Here is a 19,155-nt window from a genome sequence, read left to right as displayed (position 1 = left end):
GAGAGTTATTTTATGAAAACTTGAAGATTTGGAAAGACTCAGTAAAGGCTTGATGCTCATTTCTATATTTTCCCCTTCCCTTGGTCTAGTACATGTCTCTCCAGAGAGAGATCAGGACGCTTATCCTACAGCTATACCCACTAGGCAAATTCAGAAACTAAGACTGTTCCCTCTGCCAGAACATTCTTCACTTCTTTTTTATCTCATTAACTGATTTAGCTAAACACAGTCTTTCTAGGAAGGCTTTCCCTAACCCCTATACTAGGTGAGGTCTGCATGCTGCATGTTTTCATAGTTCCTGCTCTTCTCCTAAAATGATGTTCATTACACTCTATTATATCTACTCGTTCAAGAGCTTCTATTTCCCGTGATCCAATTATATCCAAGAAGGCAGAGACTAGAGCCCGTTTGTATTTTCTTATTGCTGACCAGTATTTGGCTCTTAGAAGCTATTTAGACATTTGTTGAGTGAATTAAACAAATGTGAAAGGACAATTCTAACTATAATCGGAATCTTTAGTACTAGAAGTATCAAATTTCAATCATTTTAAGATAGACTAACTTTTATTTAGGGGACCAAGGGTCATTATCAGTTGTGAGCAAAATACAAATTGCTTCCTTCCTCAAATGATCCCGCTAAACCACTGGACAAGTGCAACTTGGAGTAATGAACATACGTCATATTCAGATGTGGTCTGGAAGTATCATTCATTATAACAAGAAAACAGAGTATCTTAGGCTGTTTCCAGGTCTTGGTCAGGAAATATACAACAAAGATGAGCTAGAAAATCACCCTGCACAGTAAGGTAGCTGTAGGCTTCCTCGGACTCCTGTCTAAAGGACTTAGGAGAAAACTTGAGCCCACCACTGATCAAAAATGAGAGAACTGGAGCTATAATAAGAATTGAATCATATGAACATGACCGCATCGACCACTTAAAAACACTAGCTAGGTAAATATGCACATACACACACAAACACAGGTCACCTTTAAAAGCTGATGAAGGAACTGATTCCCTTCTATAAAGAGAAAGCAGTGAGGAAAAAAATCACAAAGTATCAAATCATTACTAGAGTTTTCCCTTCAATGTACAGTTTATACTTCAAAAAAATAGATCATACATATCTATAATCCCATATTGGCACATCTAAAATTCAAAGAGCTCCGAAAGCAAAACATTTTCTATAACTCACTGATGGAAAAGGCAGACCTCCCTGACTTGACACTAAGCTCAAAGTTTTTATTTATTTCCAAAGTATAAATATTTATACATTTTATAGCAGAAATTACTGATGGCTAGATGCTGTCCCAGAACCTACATCTCAGAACCCATTGGATAATGGGTTATAGATCTGCACAAACAACACTCAAAATAAAGGTAAGTAGAGAGCAGAAGTTCAGTAGAGAATGAATGGAGAAATAAGACCAGAGAAAGCAAGATCATCCACCCCAGACAGGGAACATCTTTGTTATCAAAGGCCTCTCAGGTCAGAGAAAACTTTATAAACAGGTAAAATGTGAGCCAGACTTTGAAGGGATTTCTATAAATGACAAGACATGCAAAAGGCATTTCAGGCCAAATGAACATGAACAGACATGAAAAGACTTTAGATTTCATGTATATTCAAGGGACAATGGATCTGCCATTTGCTTTGAGGAAACGTTTGTGAGACATTACCTGGAAGAAGCCTATATATATATACTTTGTCTTGTTATATTCTGCTTTAAATATTCAAGACTTCCTTCAAGAAAACTTTTATTATATATGATCAAGATACCACTACAGAGAAATAACAAGTAGAGACATAAAACACCTATAGAAGGTTGTCTTCTTAATCACTGTCTTTTTTTTTTTTTTTGAAAGATTTATTTTATTTATACAAGAGCTGGGGTACAGGCCAGAGGTGAGGGTGAGAAGATTCACCAGAGACAGAGCGGGGAGCAGAACAGGCAGACAGACCAAAGCACTGCTGAGGGGAGCAGTGGGCGAGACAGGAGAGGTCTACAGCGCCATGTAGGTATCTCCCTGGCCAGCTGGGAATCAAACAGGCACTACAGAGGCTGCAGACAGCTTCATAGTGCTGCGCTCAACCCACTGCACCACTGGGGAGGCCCTAAATCATTGTCTTAATGACCATGTCTCAGACTCAGTCAATTTAGCAATTTAGCTTTTGTTCACTACTTTAACACACTGAAGCAACGGAAGATTTCAGTCATTTGTAAACCATATCCATTACTTGATACCTTAAAGATATCAAGTTGCCCAGTTTACCAAAAGATGTAATACATGGTTGAATAAAATTTGCAAACTGTTAATTTGCCATTGAACTAGCTGTTCACTACTTAGGTAACTGAACATAAAATATGTCCATCTTTGTGAAATCAGTAAATATAGAGCAAAGATTTTTCTCCCTGAAGTTTTATCATTCCTTCTACTACAGCTATTATGGTCAAGTTAACATTCTATAAAGTAATTCTTTTCCCCTCTGGCCGTGTAACCTTGATTAATTAAGCTATGTACCTCAGTTTCCACACCATTAAAATGGATTTAATGATATTACATACCTTGATGGAGTTGTGAAAACTATGCAAGGTAAATAATAAATAATAAGATTTCAACATTCTCTCTTAAAATTCTAAAATATTATTTAAAATCTACTTTGTCTCACTGAATATTTTTAAGAAACAAATATTACAACATAACTCTTATAAGTGACCAAACAGTACATAAAGATTAAATAACTATTAAGACTAGTAATATGTAAACAATATAAATGCCTAAAGTACAGTAGAATAAATAATATCAAAATGCTGTGACACTTAAACTTGGAGACATACATATAATACGCCAGACATCAGAGAACTGCTAATAACCTATTTTTGTATTTATATATTTTCAGGAGGAAAAATTGCACAGCCCTTTAACAACCCTACCACACAACTTTTGCAAAGGCTTTTTTATTCCTTTATTTCCAACTATTGGGACTCTATTTTCACAGTCTGCACTTTTACACTGAGACCCAAAATTCCAACTTTCCTCTTTCCCTATAGGAACCTACCTAGTGCTGTTAAATAGTAGATACCACCTTGGCAGACAAAGTGGTCTAGAAAGATACATAGCTAATCTAACACTAACTGTTCATATTATTTATAGAAAAGCAAAACAACCAAAAAAAAAAAAAAACATTTACAGGCAATAAAATAGTAGAGGAAGGAAATTAGCAGAAGCAAAGATTAAATAAATGAAGTCCACAAAATAGGAATATATTAAAATATTTTTAAAAAGAATTTTCTGATTTAACGCTTTAAATATTACTGTTTCTCAGGGTCCTCCAATCAATTTCTTGTGAGAATATACAGGTTGACTTTTTAAAAAGTTTATTCACTGGCTTAAAGGTAGCTAGATTCGAAATCTTTTTAAAATACTATTCTTGCACAAAATATACTAAAGATTCCTACGTCACACTCTAATTTATCAGAGTACTGAACTAAAAAGAAGAGCAGCAAAAGTATCAGACTCCAAGTACTAACATTTTGCATTTCACTCATGCTACATACATATCCCCAACTCAAAGATAACAGTATATGGAAACTGATTTATAATTGTTAAGTATTTATTTTAATGACTTTTCTTCCTTAATTGTTTAGGTGTTTTGTTTTTTTTTATCATTCTCTCCCACTTTGCCATTAGCATACTGATCCCTCTGCCTGAAACACTCAGCCACAGTCTGCTTGAGCAATTTCTTTTAAGATCCACTCAAGGGTCACCACCTCGCCTCTCCTGTGTTCCCATGGCCACACATCTATCAGCTGTTATCACACAATACCAGATCTGAAGATTTCAAATCTGTCTCTTCCCTCTTAGCTCTGTTCTCCAAAGGGGCAGACATTATTGTTCTATCTGTTCCCCTGGGAACTTTGGGGCATAATCCTAAACCAAAAGAGTCTTCAATAACTTTTTGTTGAATAAATGAATGAATGGATGAAAATGAGACAGTAAAATATATCTCAATGAAAATGGACTTTGCATTCACATAAACCTGAGTCTGAATTACAACTCTGACACTTAGCCAACCCTCAAGGGCAAAGTTGAAACTCACAACTGGGAAATGAAATTAATGACATCTTCAAAAAACTGTTTCATGAATTGAGTAACAAATACAAAGGACAGTGTCAGATACAATGTATTCTCAATGTTAGTCAAGCCTCTCTAAACAATTTTTCAATTTTCATGAGGCTATGTACATTTAACTGTAGTTACCAGAGTACTTTCAAATACTGAAATATATTTTAAAATATAATCATTGCACAGAATTTCAATGCGCTTTAAATAACTGATACAATCTCGAAAAAGAACAAAGTTAGCGGACTCACACTAGTAAGTAAAATGTTTCTCTAGGTTCTGAGAGTCACTGTAGCAAATTAATAGAATCCAAGGAAGGCGTCATGGGAATTGCTTGGTGTGGAAACCCCTCTCCGCCAATCTGAATTGTATAAGAACCCCTACAAAGAATTTGACCATTTTCTCTGTTGTCAAATTCATTGCATAAAATTATTCATAATACTCCCTTTTTACCCTCTTAATGTCTGCAGGTTCTGAATGATTGCCCACCTTTTATTCCTGATACAGGCCTTTTATGCTTTCTCTCTAAATCACATAAACTGATTTCTAAGGTTCAAAATCCTTTTCAGAGACTAACATGACATATTTTCTAATCTGCCATCCATTCAAAGCCAACTTGAAAAGATATACTTTTTTCCTGTCAAAAGCATGCCAAACATTCCACTGTAGTTTGGAGAAATGAAGTAATGTTCATTTCCTAAGTCATGTGTGCTGGGTATCCTTGTGCTGTGTGTGTGTATGTGTGTGTGTAGGACTTTATTTTTTTTTTTTAAAGATTTATTTATTTATATTTTTATTTATACAAGCACTGGGTACAGTCAGAAGCGCGGGAGGGTGAGAGAATTCACCAAAGCCAGAGCAGGGAGCAGAACAGGCAGAAGGACCGAAGTACACTGCTGAGGGGAAGAGCGGGCGGCAGGAGAGGTCTGCCCGCCATGTGGGACCCTCACCTGGCAGCCGGGACCGAACCGGTGCTGCAGAGGCTGCAGACAGCTTCGCAGCCCAGTGCGCAACCGCTGCGCCACCAGGGAGGCCCTGTGTAGGACTTTAAATCTACCTTTTCCTAGAGATAAATAGTCCATGATAGGACTTATACATGGAATCTAAAATAGGCAAGCCCATAGAAAATGAGACAACGCTGAAGGGAGCTAAAGTGGAGTAAATGGGGAGGTGATGGTCAAAGGATATAAAATTTCAACCATGCCAGATAAGTAAGTTCTAGAGGTACAGTGCCTATGGCTAACAATATTGTATTGTATATTTAAACTTTGATAAAGATGTAGATATTATGTTAAAGTGATATATTTATAATATTGACTGTGAAGGATGGCTTCCCAGCCATATACTTGTCACCAAACTTGTCAAGTTGTATATATTTAATATGTACAATTTGTTATGTCAGTCATACTTCAATAAAGACTTTTTTTTAGAAAAGAAATGAAGGAATCAAAAATAAGTCAGGACACGATTTGAGTTCTAAGAACTAACATAATAATCGTCAAGAAGCTACCACAGGGACATCTGTTTTAACAGCTTCATTTCAAAGTCAACTAGAGAAGTTAGGGTTTACTAATAACTCTCAATAGTAGTGTCTCTAGGGAAAAAAAGCAAAAGAGGGCCTCCCTGGTAGCACAGGGGTTAAAATCAGAACTATCAAGCTATCGGCAGCCAGTTCTGCATGAGTTCAATCCCCGGCTAGGGAGCTAACCCACACAGCAAGGCAGACCTCCCCTGTCTTGCCCACTGTCCCCCTCAGCAGTGTATTTCAGTAGATCCACCTGTTTTGCTCCTCTCTCTGTCTCTGGTGAATCCTCTCACCTCCCGCACCTCTGGCCTATACCCCAGTTCTCAAAAGCATAAATAAAAATAAATCTTTTTTTTAAAAAAGCAAAAGAGAAATCTATTCACCATTACTACATCTTCTATGAACATATCATATCCACTTTTTAATGCCTCTTGGCAAACAGAGCTTAAAGCATGAGGTCTAAACTATATGTCACTTCCTAGAAAAAATACATTCCCACATATGCAGTCATATTCAAGGATATCAGTTTTCTCAAAAGCTTCTCTTAGCTTCAAATTTGAATTCAAATGATTTTCTTTTGAGATGCCTATCAACCTTGATGATGCTTTCCTCATTTGTTCATTGGTCTCACTCCACCAGATCTCTTTGTCAGTGGCTCTGTTCCTTCTCAAACATCACTTTCACTGACTTCAAGAAATACTGCCCCCCTCCCTCTTTTTTAACAGCACTGGCAGTTGGACTAATTGTATTGTATTATTATCCAATACATCTCACAATCAGTGAAAACGAAAAGACTGATTCAATGGTGAGAATACCTGCTGGTATTATATGAAGAAGTGTATGGAGGGAAATATTTTATTAACTATTAGTTTATTATTACTTACATTAAAAATATTTATGAAACCCTTCATAATATATACTTACTTAGGTACAGAATAACTTCTATATGTATATATTCTTCCATGGTAACTTTTTCTATTCTTAACAAAGAACTTATGAGAACAAATTACTATAAGATGTATAAAAGAGGGCTTCCCCTGGTGGCGCAGCAGTTGAGCGCTGGGCTGCGAGGCAGCCCGCAGCCTCTGCAGCGCCAGTTCATTCCCCGGCCGCTGGTGAGGGTCCCACAAAAAAAAAAAAAAAAAAAAAAAATGTATAAAAGAAATTATTCTAGAAGTTATTTGCTTAAAGAAAACTTACCGTTTTATAAATTACATGACACAAACTATTTTTATGATACAGCTAAAGTAACAACTTCAGTATAACCAAAGTCAAAGTTCTATCAGTATCTTTAAAAATTTTTTAAAAATATTTATTTATTTATGCATACAAGAGCTGGGGTACAGGCCAGAGATGCAGGGGAGGGGGGGAGAGGATTCACCAGAGTCAGAGTGGGGAACAGAACAGGCAGGCTGACTGAAACACACTGTTGAGGGGAGCAGCGGGCGAGACAGGAGAGGTCTGCTGCACCATGTGGGTTGCTCTCTGGCCAGCTGGGGATCAAACTCATGCTGCAGAGGCTGCAGACTGCTTCATAGTGTGGTGCTTAGCCCCTTGAGCTGCCAGGGAGGCCCAGTATCTTTAAAATGTTTAACTTTTGATTAAAGTGTAACAATACCAAAAGTACATCTACCACTGTTGACTTTTAAAGTGTTCTTTTGAAACAAAATTTATTTTATTTGAAAAACACTATTATTTTTGTGTACTATTGATATGTGAATATGTTTGATTACAAATAGAATAACTGTAGTTTTAATATGATGTTTTCACTGTTTATAGTCAATTAAATTTCCTCACACATATACACACATAACAAAACCTACAGGCAGAGAAGGGTGTCTATGATATATTACTGAGTTGGAAATCAGTCCATTACAAAGTTTCCTATAAGCATTACAGCAAAGATGTAATTTAAATTGCATTTTCTTCCCTTCACAGCCAATAGTATATGTTTCCAGAAGCCAAAATAGAGAGCCCAGGGAGAAAGAATGTCTCACTGATCAAGTTAACAAAAGTTCTTTTAAATATAGAATCTTTATTTATTAGGAAAATACTGAGGATTAAAGATGTCTGGATATATCAAGTTTTAAAAATTGATAGCTATTAGTCTCCAAGGATCATATTAGCTAAAATGTATCTGGAGAAATACAGTTCTAATTCCAGCTTTGTATCTACTTTTTTTTTTAAGATTTATTTATTTATACAAGCACTGGGTTCAGTCAGAAGCGTGGGAGGGTGAGAGAATTCACCAGAGCCAAAGCGGGGAGCAGAACAGGCTGAAGGACTGAAGTAAACTGCTGAGGGGAGCAGTGGGTGGCAGGAGAGGTCTGTGCGCCATGTGGGACCCTCGCCCGGTGGCCGGGGATCGAACTTGTGCTGCAGAGGCTGAGGGCAGCTCAACTGCTGTGCCACCGGGGAGGCCCTGTATCTACTTATCTTTAAGACTACTCTGCATCATAAGGAGAAAATCAAGATGTTTTTAAGAATGTAAGTCCTATCAAGATACAGTAAAGATTAATGCAGTGAACAAACAAGTAGAGGTGAAGAGACTTCATTAGATTATAGGAAGAAAAATGGTGCCATGAGATAGATATTAAGCACATATAACACTACTCACAACTATGACACATCTACTCAGAACAGAGATAAGCAGCTAGTGGAAAAAAGACAATAAACCAATTCCAAATCAAATAGAAGACTCAAATCAGCTAGTCCAACTAGGAAAAAGTAAATAAACTCTTTCACTTGCCAATTTTTGATAATAATTTGTTCCGGTCTGCCTAAATACCTTCTCAGGAACAGAAGAAAATTCATAAATATCAATCTTGGGTTTATTCTCTTATTCACAGATCAACACAGTATAATTTCTTGCATATTAATAGGTAATCAGAAAGCAAAGGATTTGTGTAAAAAAAGTTTCCATCACATCAAGGTTCTTAAATTTATGTAATACAGTATATTCATTTGTCTTTCTTATTATCTTAGAAATGCCAAAGGCCATCTTTCTGACTGTACTGTGAATCAACTATTTGAACAAAACTCAATTCTCTAAGAACACAACAACATATTTAAAAACTATTTTGGTAGAAGCAATTCAAAATTGAGCTTTTGAGTGCATATAGTTTCCTATTTCCACAGGATATATAGAAGACTCCTAATATTTTAAGACATTTAATTCCCTATGAGCAATTAAAAATAGATAAATAGTAGGACAATCTTTAAGTCCAATAACCTTTTGTTTTACTAATCTAATCACATCAACCAGAAAGAAAAACAAGTGTCTGCCATATGGTCTGTCTGTAATAGAAAATAGCTGCGTTCAATAACAGCATCTGTGCATCTTTATCAACACTAACATTACCCATACTTAAATCAGCATATTATTAAATACAATGAGATGACAGGTCCCTTCACAAAGCAAAGAACAAAAATTGACTATTACTTTTACACTAGATGATCTGACCTGGTAGTAACTAAAGAAATGAAGAAAATACCAGAGATTATGTCGCAATCAATGCACAAAGATTTTATAAAATGTTTCATTTGGAAAAAAATGAATGCTAAGGAAAACTCATCTAATGTATGGAGACATTTTCTTTAGACCTAGGCCCTCACTGTGGATGGCTCTTATCTAGTGCTAGGATCCACTCAATACATTCAAACCCAAGACTTGTGCTGAAAAGCCACTTAATGATAGCCTAAAGCAGCAGCTATTCTTAATTCCAACAGTTTATCTTTAACCCTAGGTTACAGCATAAAGTTTCTGTTATGCAATGGTATTTTGACATTTCAATTCTTCTATAAGAAGCAATACATGTTTAAATTAAATAATAGTGTTATATGGTATTGTACTATCACTAGGCGAGGGTGACTCCTCCCCTGAAGAAAGCATACATTTTATATATAAAAAAAAAAGGTTTATGTATTGTTTGGGGAGTATATGTTCTTTCAAAAATTGTTTAAGTAATTTTTTAAACAGTGTTAAGTTTGTAAGAAACCAGATTTTCACAACACTGGTAACATACTACCCGGTTTTAAAAATCTGTTAGTAAAGTCTTTTTATTGTAGCTTTCAAGAAGCAATTAAAGGCATTCAATAAACACAATCATCAGCAAATATCTCACTCAGAAGGTAATCTCTCAACGAAACCCTGAAAGGGATGTGGAAGGAGACATACAGAGGGCAGGGGATCCAAGTAGAAAAAGGCAATAGTAATATAATCCTAATATTCACATCTCCCAGAATTAATAACTGTAAACATTACATCACTGTTGATGTTGTGATGACTTTTTAACCTATATTGAATATTTATGATGATTTAAAAATATATAACATTGACATACTAATTATTCATTTTAAGAAAGCAAGCCTCGATACAGACATACCACCTTTTCATAGTTTCTCCACCATTCTGACTCCCCTCCCACTAGCCTGTTAATTACCACTGACTCACCTCTTGGTGCAAATTATTTCCTACTTTTGTACAACACACTGTCTTAGTTACTGTTACTTGGTTACTGGTCTCCCAAAGGTAAGAAAGATACAAAGAAAAAAAGGCACCAAAAATGTTAACAGCAGTCTTAATGGAAGTGAAGGTTTAAGGAAGAAAAGGCTTCATACACTACACATTTTTGTGTAATCTAAGTAAAGTATTCACAGATCACATACCCAGATACAAACTCAGTAACACTGTGTAATTTTGCTTAGTCTTCATTCCTTCAATGGAAAAAAAATAATGTATTTGAGGGCCTAATACTGTTGGGCATTCCTCTGAGCACCAGAAATAGAATATGAACAAAATAGACACACTGCCCTTTAACAGTTGCATTGTAGGCATATGATCTATCCAAATAAATAGAGAAATAAACTAGAGAAATAAGCACGTTGGGTAAAGAATGAGTGACAGGGAGCAAAACAGAGCAAGGAAGGAAGGTAGGTCCTGTTATGGGGTGCAGAGGAAGGTCATTAATTACATAAACAGAATCATCAGCAAATGTTGCTCTCAGAAGGTAACCTCTATTTTTTTTTTTTAATTAATTTTTTTAGGCTGAAAAGCAAGAAGTTTAGTGTCAGATAAGGAGAAAGACCGGAAAAGCTCTCTGAACACAGAGGGATCCCTAGTAGGAATCCCAGAAGATAACCTTTCAACAAAACCCTAGAGGGGATGTGGAAGGAGGCATACAAGGGGGAAGGGTGTCCAAGGAGAGTCCGCAGGGAAAGGCTCTGAGTAAGAGACCATAAGAACTAGCATAAAATGAGAGGGAGTGACTGGAGGATAGAACAGGAAGGCTCGCCCGTAGATCATACATGACTTTGGGGATTGCTGTAAAAACCCTGGCTTTTAATCCTAATGGAAACGAGAAGCCATTAGAGGAATCTGAGCAAAGGAGTGCCATGATCAGATTTATGAAAGGCTCACTCTGCTTATTACGTGGAAAACAGAGTCTAAACAGGCAAGGACCAAAGCAGAGAGAGCAGTCAACCAAATCTGCACGTCATACACGAGATAAAAAAAGAGAGCAAAGATCACTCCAAGATGCCTGGCCTGGAAAGGAATGACCATTGCTTGAGACGAAGACTGCAGAAGGGACAAACTGGGATGGCTGGCGGCTGAGGGGTGGGGTGGAGGGGTGGGGGGGTGGAGGTAAATGCAAAAATCAGGAATTTCATTTGGGATATGCCTATTTAATATCCAAGTGGAGACTGAATGATCAGGTCAGGGGTAAATAAAAAATCTGAATTCAAGAGACAGAGAGCTAGGTCAGGGGTGGAGATACACATGCACAGACAATGCGTGTACATGAGCAATATTAATACAGATATACCTAATCTCTTGTACTTTGCAGATAGTGTATTTCTTTCTTTCTTTATTAAAGATTTATTTATTTATTTATTTATACAAGAACCAGGGTACAGGCCAGATGCGCAGGAGGGTGAGAGGATTCACCAGAGACAGAGCCGGGTACAGAATAGGCAGACTGACGAAATACACTGCTGAGGGGAGCAGCAGGCCTGACAGGAGAGGTCTGCCGCACCATGTGGGACCCGTGGCCTGGGGAGGCCCTATTTATTTATTTTACAAATTGAAAGTCTGTGGTAAGCCTGCAAGAAGCAAGTCATTTGGCCATTTTTCCAACAGCATGTGTTCACTTGGTGTCTCTGAGCTACATTTTTTAGCAAGAAAGTATCTTTCAATTAAGGTGTGTATACATCTTTTTTTTTAGACACAATGCTATTGCACACTTAACAGATTACAGCATAAACATAAATTTTAAATGCACTGGGAAATAAAAATATTAAGTGACTAGCTTCACTGGGCTATCTCCTTATTGCTCTGGCTGGGAACCAAACTCACACTATCACCAAAGTATGCCTATAGATACTTGATATTTAGAACCATGAATGAAACTGAGTATAAAGAGACAAGAGGAGATCAAACTAAGCCCTGAGGTAGATGAAGACTTAGCAGGAGAGCATGCTGAAACTTAAAAGACTGAGAAGGAGATATTGAAATAGGTGGATAATCAAGAGAAGAGTCTGGAGTCTAAGTGAACATCTAATAAAAATTAAAGTCTTTACTACAAATTTACTCATTAATTCAACAAATATTTATTGAGGACCCTCTATGTACTAGACAAACTGCTTTTGGTTTTCAATCCAGGGGAAGATAAAGAAACTTATATGTGCTATTACAGATAAGTTACACTGTGTTTGGGGATGACCCACTAGGGGCAACTGACCCAATCTTAGAAGGTCAGGAGGCTTTCCTGTGGAAATGATGTCAAATGAAAAACCAGAACGATAAGTAAAAATCAGTCATGGAGGAGGGGAGATTGCAAAGAACAGTGAGCGAAAATAGCATTTATAAGGATCCGAAGAGCTGAGAGATATTTTGATGCCCCAGCATTACTGAAAGTAGTCCAATACTGGATGCATACCAAGAGGTAACAGATGAAATAGGAGAAGGGTTGGCCAGAGTATCAATATCCTTTAAGACTTCTCAAGAGTTTGAACTTTATTCCAAAGGCAATAGGAAGCCACAAAATTATTTTACACATGGGAATGTAATGATCAGTAAGCTGTCTATATCAGGAAGAGCACTCTGACAGTAGCACAGACAGAGGGTAGGTCAGAGGCTAGGCGACAGGTCCCTGGCTTATCACCAACATGCAACTGACCTGCTTTATGACAGTAGGTATCTGGATTGTAGACTCAACAGGATATGAGTCAATTTTGGATATGAGGAATGAGGAGAGGAGATAAGCATCAAGGATAAAGACCTACTTTTTGATAGACATGTAGGAAGGAATACAAGAAAAGGGAAAGGCTAAATGGTGGCATAGAATTTGTTGTTCTGACTGTATCCAGTGCTTGTATGTATAAATAAATAAATAAATCTTTAAAAAAAAAAATAGGATGACACTATCACAGAGGTCTCAGAATCTGTGTACAAAGTGATTTTGTGAGCAGTTGCTCAAGGACAGATATCAGAACACTTGCCAGATCAGATTGTGCACACACATAGACACCCCAAAAAATATTTATCTGGTCAAAGTGAGGGAAACCAATTTTGAAATATTTATCTTTAGATCTGCAAAGACTTTAATTATGTGTGAATACAATTGTGCCATCCTTATTGTAGAATGCCAAGATATATTCCACTGAAATGTCATAATTGTTTATTTGAGGAAGATTGTATGGTATTTCCAAAATATACTTAGAGGTGGTATCTACATTTATTTATATGTACATCATTACAATTACATTCTAATGGAAAAGAAATTTATGACTGTTTCTCAACAAAGCAGTAAACCTTCAGAAGGTGGAGTTAGCTAATTAGAGAAGGCAGGAAACAGGAACTCCTATTAATTTACTACAGCAATTTTTTCCATCCTACAAAGTTACACTTTTTTGGCTGATTAACAGCATTAATATTAAGAAATACATGCTCATCTCTTGGTTAAGATTAAAAACACACACATGAGCTCACTATTCAAACACACTAGTTTTCAAAATTTTTGAAGAATGACAGTACTACTCTACCAATGTAATACTTCTAATAAAATGAGGCACAGAAACTAAGTGCTGTGTTCAAAGAATTAAATATCAACCCAAAGTATTCCAGCCGCAACTCTCTTTTCATCAGTAATAAGTATTCACATCTTTAATGTGCATTAGAAACATCAATAAGAGGTAGCTAAATAAAGGCAGTAATTACAAAAGTTCCCCCTCATTCCTCACCCTGAAATTTTAAAACATTTTCTGAAAGGATATAGCCCTTTATTTCTATTTCCCCATAGAATCTAAGAATCTTTAAAAAGTCCAACAATGCATAGTTTAATACTAAACTCAACAACAAACTGTACATGATCTTTAAACAAGCGAAATACAGACAATCCAGTGTTTCCCAAACTAGAAACAATATGATCATGCCAGAAGTAAGGTCCAAATGAAAACAAATTTCACAGTTCCTACAAAAAACATAACTGTCATGGTTAATAAAAGCCAAGTCTGCAACTGGAAACGCTGCCTTCTAGCCAAGGACAAGATGTGTCTATTATTAATTCTTGGTTTTTGGTCATCCCGTAAATGACAAAAAAAAACAAACAATTCAAATGACATTATTTCTTGCAAATATAACGCAAATAGCATGCTAATTAAAGTATTCACAAGACAATGACAAATAAGGCTTTTGGACCACAGTACATATTATGATGTAACTACAATACACATTAAGCAATCACCAAGTTGTAGTTAGGCCTTCCAAGAGGAGTTATTATGGTTTACCAGGATCAGAGGATTGTGATCTTACACTTAATCACGTTTTTTACCTGCAAGCAGGTGCCTACAGGTGTCAAGAGGTAAAACACTGATTCTCACTGTAAACCTACAGTTCTTTCTGCTACATTGTATAGTGATGGCACACTGCACCTACCTCTCTACGTTTTCTGCATAAACTTTCTAATTCAATAAACATGAAGTAAATTGTATGAAGCAAGTTTCTCTGCATATTTTACAAAAATTTAACTGATGCACTTTTATTAAAATGCCAAAACTCACTCTCTTATAGCTCGATCTTGTTTCATTTACCATGAGGTTAAAATTTAATACATTGCACAAAAGAAATAATGAGAATAAAGGTCCACTGGAGATGTTATTATCTAAACTAATCTTCCAATTTCCAATAACAACACAGGTCCCCTCAAAAGTGAAGTCTAAAGGAAAACAATATTCAGTACAACTAACAAGCAACAGGAAACCATCAGTAACAAACACCATACAGGCATTATATAAGTAAAGTCTACATATGAGATATGAAAGGCAACAGGGCATATGGGTGCCATAAATCAATAGATTTTCTATGATTTCTGTCCTGCCTGCTCAACAGATTTCATGAAGCCTGGTGTAAAATCTTCTGTGGACTTTCAGAGAGCTGGTCCCAAGGCAGTGCAAGCGACCTGACAGCCTGGAGCTCACAGAACTTGTGAGTTCACAAGGACTTGTGAGCAGTGAAAGGAAGGGAATAAATAAAAGAACAATAAAAGGAGGAGATTTTTCAGGGAGTTGGAATTACAACTCTATAAAGCAGTTTTCCAAGGCCAAGTCTAAACTGTCCCTTGGGAAAAAACTTCTTTCCTAGCCAAAGAAGAGATCCATACCAACAGCAGCCAAGATACTCATCAGTGTCAGACTAAGATCCAGGTGTAACAAGCATGCCAGCTGCCCTCTCTCCACCTTGGAGAGCAAACCTTGGAAACACACACAAAATGCACAAAGTCACCCCCAAATCAGTCCATCTAGGAAAACACTGGAGGATGGGGACTGAAGAAAAACAGGTTTGTAGTATGCTTAGCCACCTTAAATGGCAGAATTCCCTCATCTGAGGTGACCATTATGGGGACATATCAAGGTAAGGAAAATGTTCTTGAGAAAGAATCACTGTTAGTTCCTGCTAACAGAAATGGGCAAGGCTTCCCTCCCCATTGGTCGGGGTGGGGTACTCACCAGCCAAGCCCAAAGCTGAGGAAAGCCGGGGATTCCCCCAATGGCCAGGCTACCTGACAAACACAGGCTACTAATAGCTGGCAGGGGATGCTGGCTGTTCTTACCTCACAGGCGGGGGACCCGCAGGCCTTCAGCTTGTCACCATCTCCCTCCCGCAGACCAGTCCGATGAGTGGCCATCATTTCATTTCAAATTACAAAGAAGGGACCAACCCTTTGGAGTCCACATTGGGGGGTTAATGCTACCACACACCAAAGAAGAATTCCACACCAGTGTCGGGGCGGTGCAGGGCTGCTGAAACAATGTGCCGAGAAATGAAGGTCTTTATGAAGCTCCTTCAAAATGCCCTGCTGATTTCTTCAGGCTTCAACTGACTTCACCGTCTTCGTCCATTTCTCTAGACTTCAAAAAACAAAGAAGACAGGTCTTCTTGGCAGCCTCAGAGACCAAGTGCTGAAAAAGGTCCCCTTCCTCCTAGCTCTATTTCCGAGTCCAAGAGGAATCCGAATGGGTCGTGAAGGCTCGAGCGTCAGCTCCCAAAGAGATCGTCCCTAGAACAGAAAAGTTAAAGGGCATGAACTTTCTCTCCAGACGCTGACCTTAGCCTTGCCCACATGTCTACCCCGAGTTTGCGTGGCCAACACTTGGCAAGACTATCTGGATCCTGTTGAAGAACCACGAGAATGAAAGATGAAATGATCCTCCCATACAAAAAAAAAAAAAAAAGAAAGAAGGAAAAATCTATAGATGGGGTGGGGGCGCATAACTGCACCGCGGTTGCGTCAAACACCCCCGGCTGTTGTGCAGCGTTCAGAGAAAACACCCCCTTTTCAAATGCATTTTAATTAATGCATTTGCTGAGCAGAAGAAAGGGCGTAGGTTCTTAGGCACACAACCAGTAAATTTAAGGGCAGTTATCTCCCCAGGAGATTGAAATGGGACCATACTTTTCAAACACCTCCTTCGCTCTCCAAAGCACCCACCGCACCCCCCAAAAAACAAAAACAAAACCAAAAAAAAAAAACCAAAAAACCAGCCTCGGACACGGCCAGCGCCGGCTGGGCGGGCGTTTCCAGGCAGGCTGGGTGAGTGGGGGTGCCCTCACCCCTGTCCCTCCGCCCCAGCCGGTGTCCCCGAGGAGGCGGCTGTTTTCCTTGGCCCGCGGCGGGGCTGGGTGGGGACCGCGCCGGGCGGGCGGGGAGGTGCGCGCCGCGGCGGGTGGAACTCGGGCGCAGCTCCCGCTCCGGGGCATTATTCTGGAGCTACATAAATGAAGCCGTAGCCCAAGCAACTTTTATTTAGTTGTTGCTCCCTAAACTACGAGTCGACGCGATCGCAGCCTTTCCCGGTGGCCACTTAGAGGGAGAAAAAAAAAAAATAGGAAAAAGAAAACCAACACCCACCTACCACTATTTCCTCCGCCCCTTCCAGAGGCGGGTCAGGGATCTCGATCCCCCGGGAAGGGCGGCCCAAATATGTAGTTGGAAAGCGGTGTGGGGAGGCAGGGGGGAAGCCCGCGAGCCAGGGGGCTCACCCTTCCCGGCCCGCGCGGCCCAGCGCGCGCGGCGCGGCGGCGAGAGCGGCGGGGACGCGGGCCCGGCGCCGGACCCGGCCGGGGCGCGCTAGGCCGCAAGCTCGGTTAATATTCATGAGCGGCCGGGAGGCGCCCCTCCTCCACGGCCGGCCGGCCGGACCCCGGCGCCCGCCGCCGGCCTTTGTGCCCTTCCCTCCGCCCGCCGGCCCTCCCTCGCCCCGCACACGCGGGCGCGGCCCCTCCGCTCCCGCCGCGGGCTCCCCCCGGCCCCGCGCCCGCGCCGAGCGGGGTGGCCCGGGGTGGCGGGAACGCAGGGAGCCCGCGGCGAGCCGGGCTCCCCACCCGCCCGGGGGGCGTTGCGCCCCCTCAGCTAAGGCGGAAAATAAAACAGACACGCACCGGAGAAAGCGGGGCGAGGAGATCCGCGCCGGGCTGGCCAACCCCGAGGCCGCGCGCCCCGCACGCCCGGCGCGAGCCGGTCCGAGCGGGAGGAGGATCCGGCGCTGCCCGCCGCCGCCGCGCGCCGAGGCCGCCGCCCCCGGCCGGCCGCTCCCAGGCACCGCCGCGACCTGCCCCGGCGGGCCCCGGGCTCTCGGCCGCCGCGGGAGGGCGTGGGGCGGGGCGGCGGCCGCCGGACTCTCCCCTCGCCTCGCCGGGCCGCGGCCGCGCTCGGGCGCCCACGACCGCCCGGTGACAGAAGAGCCTCGCGCCGCGGCCGCGCCGAGCTGCTTCCCGGGGGCGGATTTCTCGCTTCTTCCTCCCTGGATCCACCTCCTCCCACTCCTCCTCCGTCCCCTCCCCTCCCCAGGGGAGGCTCGGGGTGGAATATTTTCTGTCTTGAATAATACAGTCCCGGGGACGGACGCTGGGGAAGGGGGATTAGCCGGCGCTCGCCAGCCTCCTCCCAAACCTGCTCGCACCCCCGCGGCAACCCCCCAAAATTCAGACACCCCGCCTCCTCCAGCCTCCGGGCGGCCGGGTCGGAGCGCTCGGAACCCGGGTGTCCACGGGGAAAGCGACTCGGGGCTCGGCGGCAGGGCCGGGAGGGGACTGGGGGCCAGAAGTGCGGGGCTGGGGGGGACGGGGCACGTTTTGGGGGGCACGTCTGAGGGGATTTCTGCCCCTTTTTGCAGCGGCGGGGGGGACTTCAAGGGAGTGTCCTTTCATGCCCGACAGCGGAATAGCGTCTCGCGCTGAGGAAAGGAGTCGGGGAGCAGCGGTCTGCACCCCATTCTCTCCACACACCCCCTCCCGCCCGCTCCCCCCCCCCGTTAATCTTCAGAGCAACTGAACGAATTGGGCGCGACTAGCGGGACGGAGGAAGGGCGACCGCGCGGCCCCTCAGGACGGGTCCCACAGGCTCCGCGTCCAGAGCGCAACTGGCGCCCCGCCCCACCCCGTTCAGGGCCCTGCCACGGACCCCGGGCGCCTCGCCCCGCCCCGTCGCGCCTCACAACATCTCCCGCTGCAAACGGCCCAATCGGGAGACGCTACGCTAGAACAAGAGCCAATCGGAGGCTGCTTACTCAGACGTCGCTCCGCCCTTTGCCCCGCCCCCAGGAGGAAAAGCCACCGCCCCTGGGCTACAGGCCCCACCCCCGCCTCCTGTCCCGGGAGGTGTTGGGTGCGCCGGCGGGGTCCGGGCGCTCGCGGGGCGGGAGTGGGGTAGCCCGCGAGGCGGCGGCGTTTGTCACCTTGTCACTCTCCTCCTCACCCCTCCCAACCAGCCCCCCGCCCTTTCCCAGCCCTCCTGCTGCTGCTGCTGCTGCTGCCGTAGAGGGTCATTTTTATCCTCACCCCGGCGGGGGACTGCCAGCTATTGTGTCTGATCAGCTGCCACCACCATCATGAGGGAAAAAAGAGGGACAGGCACAGGGTTCCCTGAAGACTGAGCGACAGCTCCCCTTCCTCCCTCCCCCACCCTGGGCCCCGCAGTCTTAGGTTGTTTTTTGTTTTTATTTTTATTT

General features: G+C 41.9%; 1 protein-coding gene across 3 annotated transcripts in view; it reads right to left on the bottom strand.

Moving 5' to 3' along the window:
- ARHGAP21 (Rho GTPase activating protein 21) overlaps nt 1-15,836 on the bottom strand; it is a gene marked incomplete at both ends in the record, with an annotated part of 101,942 nt that extends 86,106 nt beyond the window's left edge. For all 3 annotated transcript variants that reach the window (XM_084253875.1, XM_084253877.1, XM_084253878.1), the window contains one exon: nt 15,759-15,836. In XM_084253875.1, coding sequence (XP_084110001.1) covers nt 15,759-15,836 — 78 coding nt within the window. The remainder of the gene's footprint in view (nt 1-15,758) is intronic.
- Nucleotides 15,837-19,155: the final 3,319 nt, after the last annotated feature.

The sequence above is a fragment of the Talpa europaea genome, assembly GCF_964194135.1.
Source record: "Talpa europaea genome assembly, chromosome: 14".
In the NCBI taxonomy this organism is placed as follows: domain Eukaryota; kingdom Metazoa; phylum Chordata; class Mammalia; order Eulipotyphla; family Talpidae; genus Talpa; species Talpa europaea.
The sequence above is the reverse complement of the archived record's forward strand: the minus strand, read 5'-3'. Positions and strand labels throughout refer to the sequence as shown.